The sequence below is a fragment of the Scyliorhinus torazame genome, chromosome 5, assembly GCF_047496885.1.
Source record: "Scyliorhinus torazame isolate Kashiwa2021f chromosome 5, sScyTor2.1, whole genome shotgun sequence".
Taxonomy (NCBI): domain Eukaryota; kingdom Metazoa; phylum Chordata; class Chondrichthyes; order Carcharhiniformes; family Scyliorhinidae; genus Scyliorhinus; species Scyliorhinus torazame.
In genome coordinates this window covers 295,229,568-295,245,053 of record NC_092711.1, presented here as the reverse complement: position 1 = coordinate 295,245,053, position 15,486 = coordinate 295,229,568, and the positions used below count along the sequence as shown (strand labels likewise).

The following is a 15,486-nucleotide window of genomic DNA, read 5'->3' as shown; positions in this document are numbered from 1 at the left end:
CTCTAAACCTTGCCCCTCTCACCTTAAACCTATGCCCCCTAGTAATTGACCCCTCTACCCCAGGGAAAAGCCTCTGACTATCCACTCTGTCTATGCCCCTCATAATTTTGTAGACCTCTATCAGGTCGCCCCTCAACCTCCTTCGTTCCAGTGAGAACAAACCAAGTTTATTCAACCGCTCCTCATAGCTACTGCGCTCCATACCAGGCAACATTCTGGTAAATCTCTTCTGCACCCTCTCTAAAGCCTCCACATCCTTCTGGTAGTGTGGCGACCAGAATTGAACACAATTCTCCAAGTGTGGCCTAACTAAGGTTCTATACAGCTGCAACATGACTTGCCAATTCTTATACTCAATGCCCCGGCCAATGAAGGCAAGCATGCCGTATGCCTTCTTGACTCCCTTCTCCACCTGTGTTGCCCCTTTCAGTGACCTGTGGACCTGTACTCCTAGATCTCTTTGACTTTCAATACTCTTGAGGGTTCTACCATTCACTGTATATTCCCTACCTTCATTAGACCTTCCGAGTCATATGTTTGTATGTAACTAGAATTAGGTTCTGTTCACTCATTACCCCTGGCCTTGATGTTCTGACGCCTGGTTAAGAAAAGGGTCAATTTAAAAATTCTCATCCTTTTTTCAAATCTCTCTATTGCCTGGCCCTTCTCTATTTCTGGAATCTCCTCCAACCCTTACCACCCTCCATTAAATCTGTGCTCCTCCAATTCTAGCCTCTTGAAAATCCCTGATTTTAAGCGCTCCGCCATTGGAGGCAGTGCTTGCAACTGTCCAGATGAAAAGCTCTGGAATTCCCTCTCTAATCACTTATTTTCTTTACCTCTCAGGGTGGCACGGTGGCAAAGTGGTTAGCACTGCTGCCTCACAGTGCCAAGGACCCGGGTTCGATCCTGGCCCTGGGTCACTGTCTGTGTGGAGTTTGCACATTCTTCCCATATGTGCGTGGGTCTCACCCCCACAACCCAAAACGATGTGCAGGTTAGGTGAATTGGCCACGCTAAATTGCCCCTTAATTGGAAAACAATAATTGGGTACTCTAAATTTTAAAAAAAAATCTTTACCTCTCTTTTCTCCTTTAAGACCTACTTACCTCCTTGATTAATCTTTTGGTTATCTGCCATAATATCTCTTTAAATAGATCCGTGTCACATTGTGTTTTGTACCACTCCCGTGACGCTCTTTGGGTTGTTATGCTGCATTAAAGATGCTATATAATCGTAAGTTATTGATCAAGAACACTTACTCCCACCTGCATCAGCGTGACATAACGATGAGAAAATTTAATCATTTGGATTATCATCTGTTAAGACATTCCAGCTGCAAAACCACTGGAGGTAAACTTACAAATAGGACTCAGGCTAAAGAGTTGTTGGTGCAAGTATTCATTGCAGAGCTAATTCAGGTTTGGTGCTAATTCTTTCAGATGCTCCAGTGGATCCTGGGTGTAGATAGGGAGGGTTCTTCTGAATCTAATCTTCCGCACAAGATACACAAACATTTTTAATTTATAATTATTTCTGAAAGCAGTCTTTAGCTCAGTAGCCACCTCAATAGACCGTTATCCTCCAATTCATTCAGCGATCCTGAAAATGGTTAATGGTCTCGTGTTTAAAATGTATCCATTCTTGGAGTGCGGCGTTGAAGAGCACGGCCAGCACTGATTGTCCATCCCTAACTGCATGAGAGAAGGTGGTGGAGGCTGCCTTCTGCAATCGCTGAGTGGGGGAGGTACTCCATAGTGCTGTTAGGTTGCGAGTTCCAGTTCAAGTCAGGGTGGTTTGTGACAAGGGGGTGGGGAATAGAATGAAGTTCCTATTCAGCTGCTTCCTTTGTCTTTCTAGGTGGTGGAGGTTGTGGGTCCAGAAGGTGCTTTGAAAAATCACTTGCCACATTGTTTTCTAAATGGTACACACAAGTCTTCTGGTCTTATAGAATGGGGATGAGAAAAATATCAGCTATGATTGAATGGCGGAGCAGACTCGATGAGCCGAGTTGCCTAATTCTGCTTCTAAGTCTTTAGATAGAATTTACAGTGCAGAAGGAGGCCATTCGGCCCATTGAGTCTGCACCGGCTCTTGGGAAGAGTACCTCATTTAAGCCCACACTTCTAACCTAGCCCCGTAAACCAGTAACCCCACCTAACCTTCTTGGATTCTAAGGGCAATTTAGAATGACCAATCCACCTAACCTGCACATCTTTGGATTTTGGGAGGAAACCGCAGCAACCGGAGGAAACCCACGCAGACACGGGGAGAACGTGCAGACTCCGCACTGACAGTGACTCAAGCTGGGAAATGAACCTGGTCTGTGAAGCAACTGTGCTAACCACTGTGCTACCGTGCTGCCCTAATAGATTACTCTTATGGTAAGGGCCAGGATTTTCCAGCCGCAGGTTCCTCCGCGGCAGATGCAATGAACCATCCAATGGCTGTTGACTTGTGCGCGAAAGTCCTGCAGCAACAGGTGGAGCTGGAAATATTTGACCAATGTGTCAGTGCTGGACGCAGTGTATGTCAACGTGGAGCCTGGGATGCCAATCAAATATGTTGCTTTGTCCTGAATAAGACCATAAGACATAGGAGCAGACTATGGCCACTTGGCCCATCGAGTCTGCTCCGCCATTCAATCATGGCTGATATTTTCTCATCCCCATTCTCCTGCTTTCTCCCCATGACCCCTGATCCCCTTTATCAATCAAGAACCTATCTATCTCTGTCTTAAAGACACTCAGTGATTTGGTCTCCACAGCCTTCTGCGGCAAAGAGTTCCACAGATTCACCACCCTCTGGCTGAAGAAATCCCTCCTCATCTCTGTTTTGAAGGATCATCCCTTTAATCTGAGATGGTGTCCTCTGGTTCTAGTATTTCCTGCAAGTGGAAACATCCTCTCCACGTCCACTTTATCAAGGCCTCGCAGTATTTTGTACATTTCAATAAGATCCCCTCTCATCCCTCTAAACTCCAATGAGTACAGACCCAGAGTCCTCAAACATTCCTCATAAAACAAGTTCTTCATTCCAGGGATCATTCTTGTGAACCTCCTCTGGACCCTTTCCAAGGCCAGCACATCCTTCATTAGATATGGGGCCCAAAACTGCTCACAATACTCCAAATGTTGTCTGACCAGAGCCTTAAACAGCCTCAGAAGTACATCCTTGGTCTTGTATTCTAGTCCTCTTGACATGAATGCTAACATTGCATTTGCTACTTAACTGCCGACTGAACCTGCACATTAACCTTAAGAGAATCATGAACAAGGACTCCCATGTCCCTTTGTGCTTCTGATTTCCTAAGCATTTCCCCATTTAGAAAATAGTCTATGCCTTGATTCCTACTTCCAAAGTGCATAACCTCACACTTTTCCACATTGTATTTCATTTGCCACTTCATTGCCCACTCTCCTAGCTTGTCCAGGTCCTTCTGCAGCCCCCTTGCTTCCTCAATACTACCTGTCCCTCGACAGATCTTTGTATCATCTGCAAACTTAGCAACAGGGCCTTCAGTACCTTCTTCCAGATCATTAATGTATATTGTAAAAAGTTGTGGTCCCAGCACAAACCCTTGAGGCACACCACTCGTCACCAGTTGCCATCCTGAAAAAGACCCCTTTATCCCCACCCTTTGCCTTCTGCCAGTCAGCCAATCCTCTATCCATGGCAGGATCTTACCCTGAACACCATGAGCTCTTAACCTATTTGACAGTCTCGCCCAACGGGAGGGGCGGTGCCGGAGGGGTGTCCGTATCGACTTGAAGGGGGAGGGGGGGGACTTTGACGGGGAATCTAAATGGGATATCGTTGGCAGAGGCAGGAGCGGCTGGGGTCAGCAGGAGTCAGCTGACTTACCAGAGTGCAATGGGGGAGCAGGGGGGCTAGACAGTTTTCTGGCCGGGGGGGGGGGGGGGGGGGGGGGGGGGGGGGGGGCTGGGTTGCTGCTGCATTGACTGAAGGAGAGCTGGAGAGGGAGAGTCGGGGCAGGGGTCCTCCGCCTTGGGGACTGGAGAGTGCGGGAGGGGTGGACACGTGGCTGGCTTAAGAAAGGAGATGGCTAGTTGGCAGGGGGGTGGGGCAGTCCCCCGATCCGGCTGATCACATGAAACGTGAGGGGCCTGAACGGGCCGGTCAAGAGGGCCTGGGTGTTCGCGCACTTAAAGGGACTGAAGGCAGACGTTGCTATGTTGAAGGAGACGCTCTTGAAGGTGGTGGATCAGATCAGGCTGAGAATGGGATGGGTGGGGCAGGTCTTTCATTCGGGGCTGGATGCGAAGAATAGAGGGGTTGCGATCCTGGTGAGTAAGCGGGTGTCGTTCGAGGCGCTGAACATTGTGGCAGATAATGGGGGTCGATATGTGATGGTAAGTGGTAGGCTGCAGGGGACCCGGGTGGTGCTGGTGAATGTGTATGCCCCAAATTGGGACGATGCAGGGTTCATGAAGCATATGCTGAGTTGGATCCCGGATCTGGAAGCGGGGAGCCTGATAATGGGGAGGGGGGGGGGTCTTTAATACGGTACTGGACCCGGCACTGGACCGATCCAGGTCAAGGTCGGGCAAGAGGCCAGCTGATGCCAAGGTTCTCAGGGGGTTTATGGATCAGATGGGGGGAGTGGATCCGTGGAGGTTTGCTAGGCCAGCAGCCAGAGAGTTCTCTTTTTTCATCAGTAAAGATGGCGGAATCCGAAGCTGGCATCGGGCAGGAATTAAAAGGATGGGGGACCTATTTATCGACGGGGTTTTTGCTAGCCTGGGGGCGCTGGAGGAGAAATTTGGGTTACCCCCTGGAAACGCTTTTAGGTACATGCAGGTGAGGGCGTTTGTGAGAGGGCAGGTAAGGGAATTTCCGCTGCTTCCCGCATGGAGGATTCAGGACAGGGTGACCTCGGGTGTATGGGTGGGAGATGGCAAGGTCTCGGCGATCTATCAGGAGGAAGCCTCGGTGGAGGAGCTGAAGGGCAAGTGGGAGGAGGAGCTGGGCGAGGAATTGGATGAGGGCTTGTGGGCGGAGGCCCTGGGCAAGGTTAACTCCTCCTCGTCTTGCGCCAGACTTAGCCTGATCCAGTTCAAAGTGGTTCACAGGACACATATGACAGGGGCGAGGATGTGCAAGTTTTTTGGGGTGGAGGACAGATGTGTGAGGTGCTCGAGGAACCCAGCAAATCACGCCGATATGTTCTGGGCGTGCCCAGCGCTAGAGGGCTTCTGGAAGGGCTTCACAAAGGCTATGTCTAAAGTCTTAGACACTCAGGTAAAACCGAGCTGGGGGATAGCAATATTCAGGGTATCAGATGAGCCGGGAGTACAGGAGCCGAAAGAGGCCGGAGTTCTGACCTTTGCGTCCTTAGTAGCCCGGAGGAGGATCCTACTGTGGAGGAATGCGAAACCCCCAAGCGTGGAGGCTTGGATTAATGATATGGCAGCATTCATCAAGTTGGAGAGGATAAGGTTTGCTTTGCGAAGGTCTGTGCAGGGGTTCTCCAGACGGTGGCAACCCTTCCTAGACTTTCTCGCGGAACGTTAGGTGGAGGTCAAGAGCAGCAGCAACCCAGGGGGGAGAAGGTGGGGGGGGGGGGGGGGGGGGTTGGCTTGTTTTTATTATTGTAAGGGGCGTTTGCCCCATTTTTGTTCTTAATTTGTGAGATAGTTTAATGTTTAGTGGTTTAAGTTGTTGGAGGGGATGGCGTAAGGCCTCCCTTTTTATTTTTCTTATGTATATTTTCTTTCCTTTTGGAGTGTTTTGTAAAAATTTATTGAAAAACTTGAATAAACATATTTTAAAAAGATAAACAACTTATTTAACAGTCTCCTATGTGGCACCTTGTCAAAGGCCTTCTGGAAATCTAAATAAATCAGGTCCACTGGTTCTCCTTTGTCTAACTTCCTTGTTACCTCCTCAAAGAACTCTAACAGATTTGTCAGACACAACTTCCCTTTGACAAAGCCGTGCTGACTCAGCCTATTTTACCATGCATTTCCAAGTACTTCGCGATCTCATCTTTAATAACAGACTCTAAAATCTTATCAATGACCGAAGTCAGGCTAACCGGCCTATAATTTCCCGTCTTCTGCCTTCCTCCCTTCTTAAACAGTGGTGTTACATTCGCCATCTTCCAGTCCTCTGGGACCCTTCCTGCCTCCAGTGATTCCTGAAAGATCATCACTAATGCCTCCACAACTCCCTCAGCTATCTCTTTTAGAACTCTGGGGTGTAGTCCATCCGGTCCAGGTGACTTATCCACCTTCAGATCTTAGTTTCCCCAGAACCTTTTCCTTAGTGATGGTCACTGCACTCATCTCTGCCCCTTGGTTCTCCTGGTGCTCTGTTATCCCACTGGTGTCTTCCACCGTGAAGACTGATGCAAAGTAACTATTCAGTTCGTCTGCCATTTCTTTGTTTCCTATTATTACTTCTCCAGCCACATTTTCTAGTGGTCCAATGTCTATTTTTCCCTCTCTCTTACCTTTTATATATTGAAAGAATCTCTTCCTATCTTCCTTTATATTACTAGCTAGCTTGCACTCGTACTTCATCTTCTCCCCCCTTATTGCTTTTTTAGTTGTCCTTTGCTCACTTTTAAAGGCTTCCCAATCCTCTGGTTTCCCACTAATCCTCACCACTTTGTCTGCTTTTTCTTTAGCCTTTATGCTGTCCTTGACATCCCTCGTCAACTATGGATGCCTTGTCCTCCCCTTAGCATGTTTCCTCCTTGGGATGATTTCTCCCTAATAACCCCAAAAAACTCCTACCATTGCTGTTCCACTGTCTTCCCTGCTAGGCTCCTTCTCCAATCAACTCTGGCCAGCTCCTCCCTTATGTCTTTATAGTTACCCTTTTTTAATTGGAATACCGTTACATCTGATTGCAGCTTCTCCCTCTCAAACTGCAGGGCAAATTCTTTGAAAAGGGGCTTTTCACAGTAACTTCATTGAAGCCTACTTGTGACAATAAGCTATTATTATTAAATTAAATCACATTGTGGTCACTGCTCCCTAAGGGTTCCTTCACCTTAGGTTCACTCATCAAGTCTGCCTCATTACACATCACTAAATCCAGAATTGCTTGTTCCCTAGCAGGCTCTGGCACAAGCTGCTCCAAAAAAAACATCTCTTAAACAATCCACAAATTCCATTTCTTGGGATCCACTACCAACCTGATTTTCCCAGTCCACCTGCACATTAAAGTCCCCCATGATTATTGTAGTATTGCCTTTTTTACATGCCTTTTCTATCTCCTGATTTATTTTCTGCCCCACATCCTGACTACTGCTAGGGGGCCTGTACATAACTCCCATCAGGGTCTGTTACCTTTGCGATTCCTCAACTCTACCCACAGAGACTCTATGCCTTCTGATTCTATATCGCTCCTTGCTATCGATTTAACTTCATTCCTTACTAACAATGCAACCCCGCCCCCTTTGCCCATCTGCCTGTCCTTTCGATAGGACATATATCCTTGGATATTTAGATCCCAGCCCTCATCCCTTTGCAGCCACGTCTCTGTGATGCCCACAACATCGTACTGGCCAATTTCAACGTGCGCAACAAGCTTGTTTACCTTGTTCCGTATACTGCGCGCATTTAGGTAATGGTGTTGAGTTTCTCAAATGTTGTTGGAGCTGCACTCACCCAGTTAAATGGAGAGTATTCAATCATGCACCTGACCGGTTCCTTGACTGTAGATGGTGGTGAGACTTTGTGGAGGATTAACTTGTTGCAGATTTCCAAGCCTTACACCTGCACCTGGATCCTATGTGGCTGGTGCAGTTGGGTTTCTGGTCAGTAACTGCCCCTCCTGCACCCTCCCGCACTCCAAAAATGTTGAGGGGGGTTCACCGATTGCAGTGCCTTTGAATATCAAAGGGAAGATGGTTAGACTCTCTCATGTTGGAGTTGATCATTGCCTGGCACTTGTAACTTACTACTTATTAGCCCAAGCCTGAATGTTGTCCAGGTCTTGTTGCATGCCTGCATGCAGGCACAGCTGCTTTATTATCTGAGGAGTTGTGAATGGAACTCAACATTGTGCAATCATCAGTAAATATCCCAACTTCTGACATTATGATGGGCAGATGGCCGTTAACGAAGCAACTGAAGATGGTAGTGTCTAGGATGGTTGTGCCTGAAGAAATCCTTCAGCAATATCCTGGGAATAAGATGATTGGCCTCCAACAACCATAACCATCTTTCTTGGTGCTAGGGTTGACTTCAGCTAGTGAAGAGTTTCCCCCTTTATTCCCAATTACTTCCATTTTACTAGTGCTCCTTCACACTACACTCACTGGCCCTTTAAATAGCACTGGTGGAGTCCAATGGTACATCAGAATGCATGTCAGGGGGGGAATGGTGGGCACTGGGCATTCACATAACCTATGCAGGCCAAGTTTTGCACAATGTGCTCCTCATCAGCCTGAGAGGCTGTTTGACATCCAGGTTCTGCCTACTGCAAATTATGGACCATGCACGGGAAGCCTGTGTTAGTGTCCCCCCCTTGCCCTTCCTGTCCCCACCATTTTGAGGGCCTCTGGTTTCTGTAGCACTGCCTTCAGTGGCATTATACCATGCCAAATTTTGTGGCCTCCGTGTAGAGAACACTGCTGTGTGGAATAGACTTAATCGTTTCAGTGAGTACTGTGTTTTCAAGGGGGACCAGATAGATTCCTCATTAAGCAGAGTCATAAGTGCGGTGTAAGGAATACCACAATTTTCTTTCATTGAATTTGCCCCTTCATTTTTTCTTGAAGTTTGGGCAGCGCATAGAAACATAGAAAATAGCAGCAGGGGGAGGCCATTCGGTCCTTCGAGCCTGCTGCACCAATCATTAGCATCATGGCTGATCATCCAACTCAACAGCCCGATCCTGTCTTCCCCCATATATTTTCATCTCCTTCACCCCAAGTGCTATATCTAACAATGTCTTGAAACATACAATGTTTTGGCCTCAACTAATTTCTGTGGCAGTGAATTCCGCAGGCTGACTACTCTCTGGGTGAAGAAATCGCTCCTCACCTTTGTCCTAAACAGTCTACCCTGTATCCTCAGACTGTGACCCCTGGTTCTGGAAACCCCCACTATCAGGAACAACCTTCTTGCATCCACTCTGTCTAGTGCTGTTAGAATGCTATAGGTTTCTATTAGATCTTCCCTCATTCTTCTGAACTCCAGCGAATACAATCCTAACTGACTCAATCTCTCCACATACGTCAGTCCTGCCATCCCAGGAATCAGTCTGGTAAACCTTCGCTGCGCTCCCTCGAGAGCAAGAACATCCGTCCTCAGATAAGGACACCAAAACTACACACAATATTCCAGGTGTGGCCTCACCAAGGCCTTGTATAATTGCAGCAGAACATTCCTGCTTCTGTACTCGAATCCTGTCACTATAATGACCAACATACCATTTGCTTTCTATATTGCCTGCTGCATCTGCATGCATACCTTCAGTGAGTTTTCTTTATTCGTTCATGGGATGTGGGCGTCGTTGGCTGGGCCAAAATTATTCCCTGAGGGCAACCACATTGCTGTGGGTCTGCAGTCACATGTAGGCCAGACCAGGTAAGGATGACAGATTTCCTTCCGTTAAAGACATTAGTGAAACAGATGGGCTTTTACAACAATCAACAATGGTTTCAAGGTCGTCATTAGACTTTTAATTCCAGATTTGTTTTTATTTAGTCCCCACAGCATTACCCTGGGTCTCTGGATGACTAGTCCAGTGGCAATAACACTACGCCACTGGCTGGTGTATGAAAACACCCAGGTTCATTGCCCTCTCCTAATTTATGGCCATTCAGATAATAGTCTGCCTTCTCGTTTTTGCTACCAAAGTGGATAATCTCACATTTGTCCAAATTATATTGCATCTGCCATTCATTTGTCCACTCACTCAATGTATCCAAATCACACTGAAGGATCTCTGCATCCTCCTCACAGCTCACCCTCCCACACAGCATCTTCAAATATTGCATTCAGTGCCCTCAGAAGTTGGGATATTTACTGATGATTGCACAATGTAGAGTTCCATTCACAACTCCTCAGATAATAAAGCAGCTGTGCCTGCATGCAGGCATGCAACAAGACCTGGACAACATTCAGGCTTGGGCTAATAAGTAGTAAGTTACAAGTGCCAGGCAATGATCAACTCCAACATGAGAGAGTCTAACCATCTTCCCTTTGATATTCAATGGCACTGCAATCAGTGAACCCCCCTCAACATTTTTGGAGTGCGGGAGGGTGCAGGAGGGGCAGTTACTGACCAGAAACCTAACTGCACCAGCCACATAGGATCCAGGTGCAGGTGTAAGGCTTGGAAATCTGCAACAAGTTAATCCTCCACAAAGTCTCACCACCATCTACAGTCAAGGAACCGGTCAGGTGCATGATTGAGTACTTTCCATTTAACTGGGTGAGTGCAGCTCCAACAACATTTGAGAAACTCAACACCATTACCTAAATGCGCGCAGTATACGGAACAAGGTAAACAAGCTTGTTGCACACGTTGAAATTGGCCAGTACGATGTTGTGGGCATCACAGAGATGTGGCTGCAAAGGGATCAGGGCTGGGATCTAAATATCCAAGGACTAATTCCATGCGCTTTACATATGAATCTCTTATGTGAGACTTTGCCAAAAGCATTCTGAAAATCCAAATAAACCACATCCCCTGGCTCTATCTCATCAACTTTACTAGTTACATCCTCGAAGAATTCCGGTAGATTTGTCAAGCATGATTTGCCCTTCATAAATCCATGTTGACTCGGCCCAACCCTGCCACTGTTTTTCAAAATGCTCTGCTATAAAATCTTTGAGAATGGATTGTAGAATTTTCCGCACTACTGACGTCAGGCTTGCTGGTCTATAATTCCCTGTTTTCCCTTTACTTCCCTTTTTAAATAGTGCAGTTACATTAGCTATCCTCCATTCTGTAGGAAATGTTGCAGAGTCTGCAGAATCTTGGAAGATGACCACCAATGCATCCACTATTTCTGGGGCCACTTCCTTATGTAATCTGGGATGTAGATTATCAGGGGCTGTAGATTTATCGGCCTTCAATCCTATCAGTTTCCCCAACACCACCTCTCCAGTTATATTGACTTCCTTCAATTCTTCCTTCTCACTAAACCCTGTATTCCCTAACATTTCTGGTATCTTATTTGCATCCTCCTTTGTGAAGGCAGAACTAAAGTATGTACTTAGTTGGTCAGCCATTTCTTTGTTCCCCATTATAAATTCCTCTGACTGAAAGGGACATACATTTGTCTTCACCAATCTTTTCCTCGTCACAGAACTATAGAAACTTTTACAGTCAGTTTTTATGTTCCCCGCAAGCTTAGTCTCGAACTCTATTTTCTCCTTCATAATCAATCCCTTGGTCGTCCTTTGCTGAAATCTAAACTGATCCCAATCCTCAGGTCTGCTGTTTTACTGGCCAATTTGTATGCTTCTTTCTCGGATAATACTATCTCTAATTTCCCTTGTAAGTAATGGTTTGGCCACCTTTCCTATTTTACTTTTGCACTACTTACTCCAATTCCATTGTGCTTCAGTTTTTTTCTGAATGTATCACTCTCTGAAATGCTTGAAATGATCCACTTTAGTAACAGCACAAAAACTCAATTATGCCTTTCAGTGAAACTCAATCCTCCTGAAGACTTGGCACTGAATATAACAGACAGGAACGAGCTCATTTTGAGCTGGGATACATCAGAGAAGTCACTGAAATGTCGAATGTATGAAGTCAGGTACCGGAGTGATAAGGATAAAAGTTGGCAGGTACAGTGTGACAACAAGTGTTTTCCCTTATGAACAGAAAATAGGAACTAACTTTTAGAAACTCAAACTTTTGTCACTCGTAACTAGGATGAATATCCAAGCTGTCTTGGATCAAGTTGCTCCTTTTAGGTTCTTTGACCAGACAGAGGAAAATGTTCATTTGCTGATGGTATAATTCTCAGAATTCCAATGACTTGGAAATGTTACCTGGAGGAAGGTAGGGTGACACATTGATAAATCTCAGAAAATCAACAGCTATTATGAGCTTCGCATGTACAAACAGGAGTAGCACCAGGCATACCTGGTGTCAACCCGGTGAAGCTACAACGCAGCACTATTTGCAAAGCCAAACAGCAGAAACAGCAGGTGATAGACAGAGATAAGTGACCCTATAACAACCAACAGATCAGATCAAAGTTCTGCAGTCCTGAACATCAGCTGTGAATGGTGGTGGACAATTAAACATCTAAGTGGAGGAGGAAACTCGGCAAATATCCCCATCCTCAATGATGGGGGAGCCCAGCACATCAGTGCAAAAGGTAAGACTGAAGCATTTGCAACCAACTTCAGCCAGAAGTGCCGGGTGGATGATCCACCTTGGCCTCCTCCGGAGGTCCCCACCATCACAGATGCAAGCCTTCAGCCATTTCAATTCACTCCACACGATATCAAGAAACATGAGGCAGGCACTGGATACTTCAAAGGCTATGAGCTCTGGAAATATTCCAGCAAAAAGTTGAAGACTTGTGCCTCAAACCAACCTGTTCCAGTACAGCCGCAGAACTGGCATCTACTTGGCAATGTGAAAAATTGACAAGGTATGTCCTGTCCACAAAAGGCAGGTGAAATCCATTCTGACCAATTACTACTCCATCAACCTCCTCTTGATCATCAGAAAAGTGATGGAAATGCTGTAAGCGACATGTACTCGCAATAACCTTCTCACTGATGTTCAGCTTGGGTTCCGATATAGAGACATTGTCAGATCTTGCCTTCAGTTCAGCATTGGTTCAAACATGGACAAAAGAGCCTAATTCCAGAGGTGAGGTGGGAGTGACTGCCCTCGTCGTCAAGGCAGGATTGGATCGAGTGCGGCATCAAGAAGCCCTGGCAAAATTGAAGTCAAGAGAATACGGGAGAAAACTCTCTGCTGGTTGGAATCATAACTACCACAAAAAGTGATGGTTGTGGATCAAACTTCAAAGTTCCCACAGGGCACAGGGATTGCAAGTACCAGATTTTAGATTTGGTGGCCATCCATGATTTTCTTCTTTAACAATCTGGATATTGAGACAGGTGACGAAAACTTTAGACAAAAAAGTTTGAAGGAACATCTAAAAGGAGGAGAGGGGTGAAAAGACAGAGAGGTTTAGGAAGAGAATTCATCAACACTAAAATTGAAATATGAATTAAGACAGACTTTAGCCTATTCAATACTTCATTAATAAGTGCAGATATTTCCACTTTTAGTCTCGGTACTTATTATTTTGGATGCATGACATGGAACAAAAGAATCTGATTAAAATTGACTATTCCTTCCCTGGTTAGCTATAACCTTTCAGCTGAGAGGAGCTTGGATTATCTCTTATTCCTTCTCCTCTAAACAGTAGGTTACTAAGGACTTGAGAAAATTTTGATCTGAAATATGTTCCTTATCAATCACTACAATCAGCAGTAACTGGAGGACTCTTTGGACTGGATTTTATTCCCTGCGCTGGCATGTTTGACGGTTTGGGCCATGTACATCAGCATGTGGCCTGCGTCATGCCTACCCGCCGATCCTGAACTATCTCTCATTTTACAGGGGCGGTGTAGAGGCTGGGCATTTAACCAGTCTTGGGCCCAATTAATGGCCACTTAAGTGCCTCATCCCATCCTTGCCGCTATTTTGCTCGTGACAGGGGGAGGCGCATGCCAGGTCGGTAGTCCACTAGTTTTTATTGTCGGGCAATGGCTGGCTTCCTTTAGAGGTTCCCAGTGCCCATCGGAAGCACCCTCTCCCCGCCACCATGTCATACCCCCTCCTTTACCCCCCTTTCTGCTCCCTACCTTTCACCGCTTCTCATTGTGGCCTGCCAACCGGACAGTGGCAAAACCCCTGGACTGATGTTCGGTGCGGCCTCCATTAGCCCCTCTTCTCTGGGTTCGGCCTGTGATCTCAGCTGTGGTTACTGCTCAAACCTGGCACTGCTGGGACTATAGAATTTCCAGACATTTGGATTATTTAGCAGCTCTCTAAGGTAGGACTGGGGCTTTCCCTAAGTAAATTAATACACTGCTGGGAATTAAATGGTAATGGGATGGTCAGCTTTTTCATGGATGGGTTCTGAACTGACATTTTCATTGCTGGGACGTGGAGAACCTGGCTCCCTGTATATTCTAGTCTATTGTTTACTTCAGAAATGAGATTTTAATACTATGATACTACCTGCTACTTTTTCTTGGTTTGTTCGTATAGGTAAATACAATTAATTCACAAAGAAAGTACAGTTTGCCAAGTATAGATCAAAAGAAGACCTATATCTTTCAAGTGCGAAGTAAGATTAATGAGTATTGTGGCTCAACTGTCTTGTGGAGTGAATGGAGCTCACCTGTTCAGTGGGGAGTTGCTGACACAGGTAAGTAAAATGTTTTGTCACATTGTTTCTGTGTAGCCGAGACATCATGGGCAGGATACTCCGCTGGCGGGATGCTCCGTTTTGCCGGCAGCCCGGGTTTTCCCGACGGCATGGGGCAGCCCCATAATGGGAAACCCCATTGGCCGGCAGGCGTAATGGAGCATCCCGCCGGCGGGGTGAAACAGAAATGTGGCGGGGCGGAGAATTCCACCCCATGTCTGTCGTTAGGCTTCAGCCTATTGACAAGCATCACATCGGCAAGACTGCCAGGGCATGATTGTGGCTGAGAATGTGTTCAACATTATCTATGTCTGTTAGCCATCAAGGTAGGCAGGATAGACCCGGGGTTTGATTCTGACCTTGGCTGACCGTCTATGTGGAGCTTGTACATTCTCCCCATGTCTGCGTGGGTTTCCTCTGGATGCTCCGGTTTCCTCCCACAGTCCGAAAATGTGCTGGTTTGGCGGCTTGGCCATGCTAAATTACCCCTTAGATGGGGTTACTGGGTTATGTGGATAGGATGGGGGTGCGAGCTTAGGTAGCATGCTCTTTTGGAGGGTAGGTGCAGATCAATGGGCAGAATGGCCTGCTTCTGCACTGTAGTGATTCTATTCTATTCTATGAACTGTTTCCCAGTTACTATTAGTAAGAATTTTGCCTAACCGATGAGCAGCTGTCAAACCACTTGTTTTAACTGTATTCTGAAGGATCTGCCCAATTGAAAGCATAACATTGCCAGCCTGCGATGCCTCCCAGACATAGGCACACATTTGAATCCAGTTATTACACCCGTAAATGGTGGAACTAGATCCAGACACAGAGGCATCTGCAGATGCTGTCTAAATGTTCACCCCAACTCTTGCAATAGATTTGTAACTTGCCCAGGTTGTCTAATGCCCAAGTGGCCTTACCACGGGTCTCTGTGGCCAGGTGGGCCACACATGGCATAAATGGGAGTTAATATTCGCACTGCCCAAGGTTGTAATCAGAGCTGCAGGCTGACAGGTTGAAACAGCCGCCTCAGTCACGAACCTGCAAGCAATATAGACATAACAGTCTGGCCCAAGGTGTGGTGATACAGCAAC

At 46.4% G+C, this 15,486-nt stretch overlaps 1 protein-coding gene across 2 annotated transcripts in view; it reads left to right on the top strand.

Annotated features, from left to right (window-relative positions):
• Positions 1 to 15,486, top strand: part of LOC140421225 (cytokine receptor common subunit gamma-like) — an 80,538-nt gene that overhangs the window by 37,025 nt on the left and 28,027 nt on the right. For both annotated transcript variants that reach the window (XM_072505778.1, XM_072505777.1), the window contains exons 4-5: positions 11,641 to 11,783; positions 14,242 to 14,401. In XM_072505778.1, the coding sequence (XP_072361879.1) occupies positions 11,641 to 11,783; positions 14,242 to 14,401 (303 nt within the window). The remainder of the gene's footprint in view (positions 1 to 11,640; positions 11,784 to 14,241; positions 14,402 to 15,486) is intronic.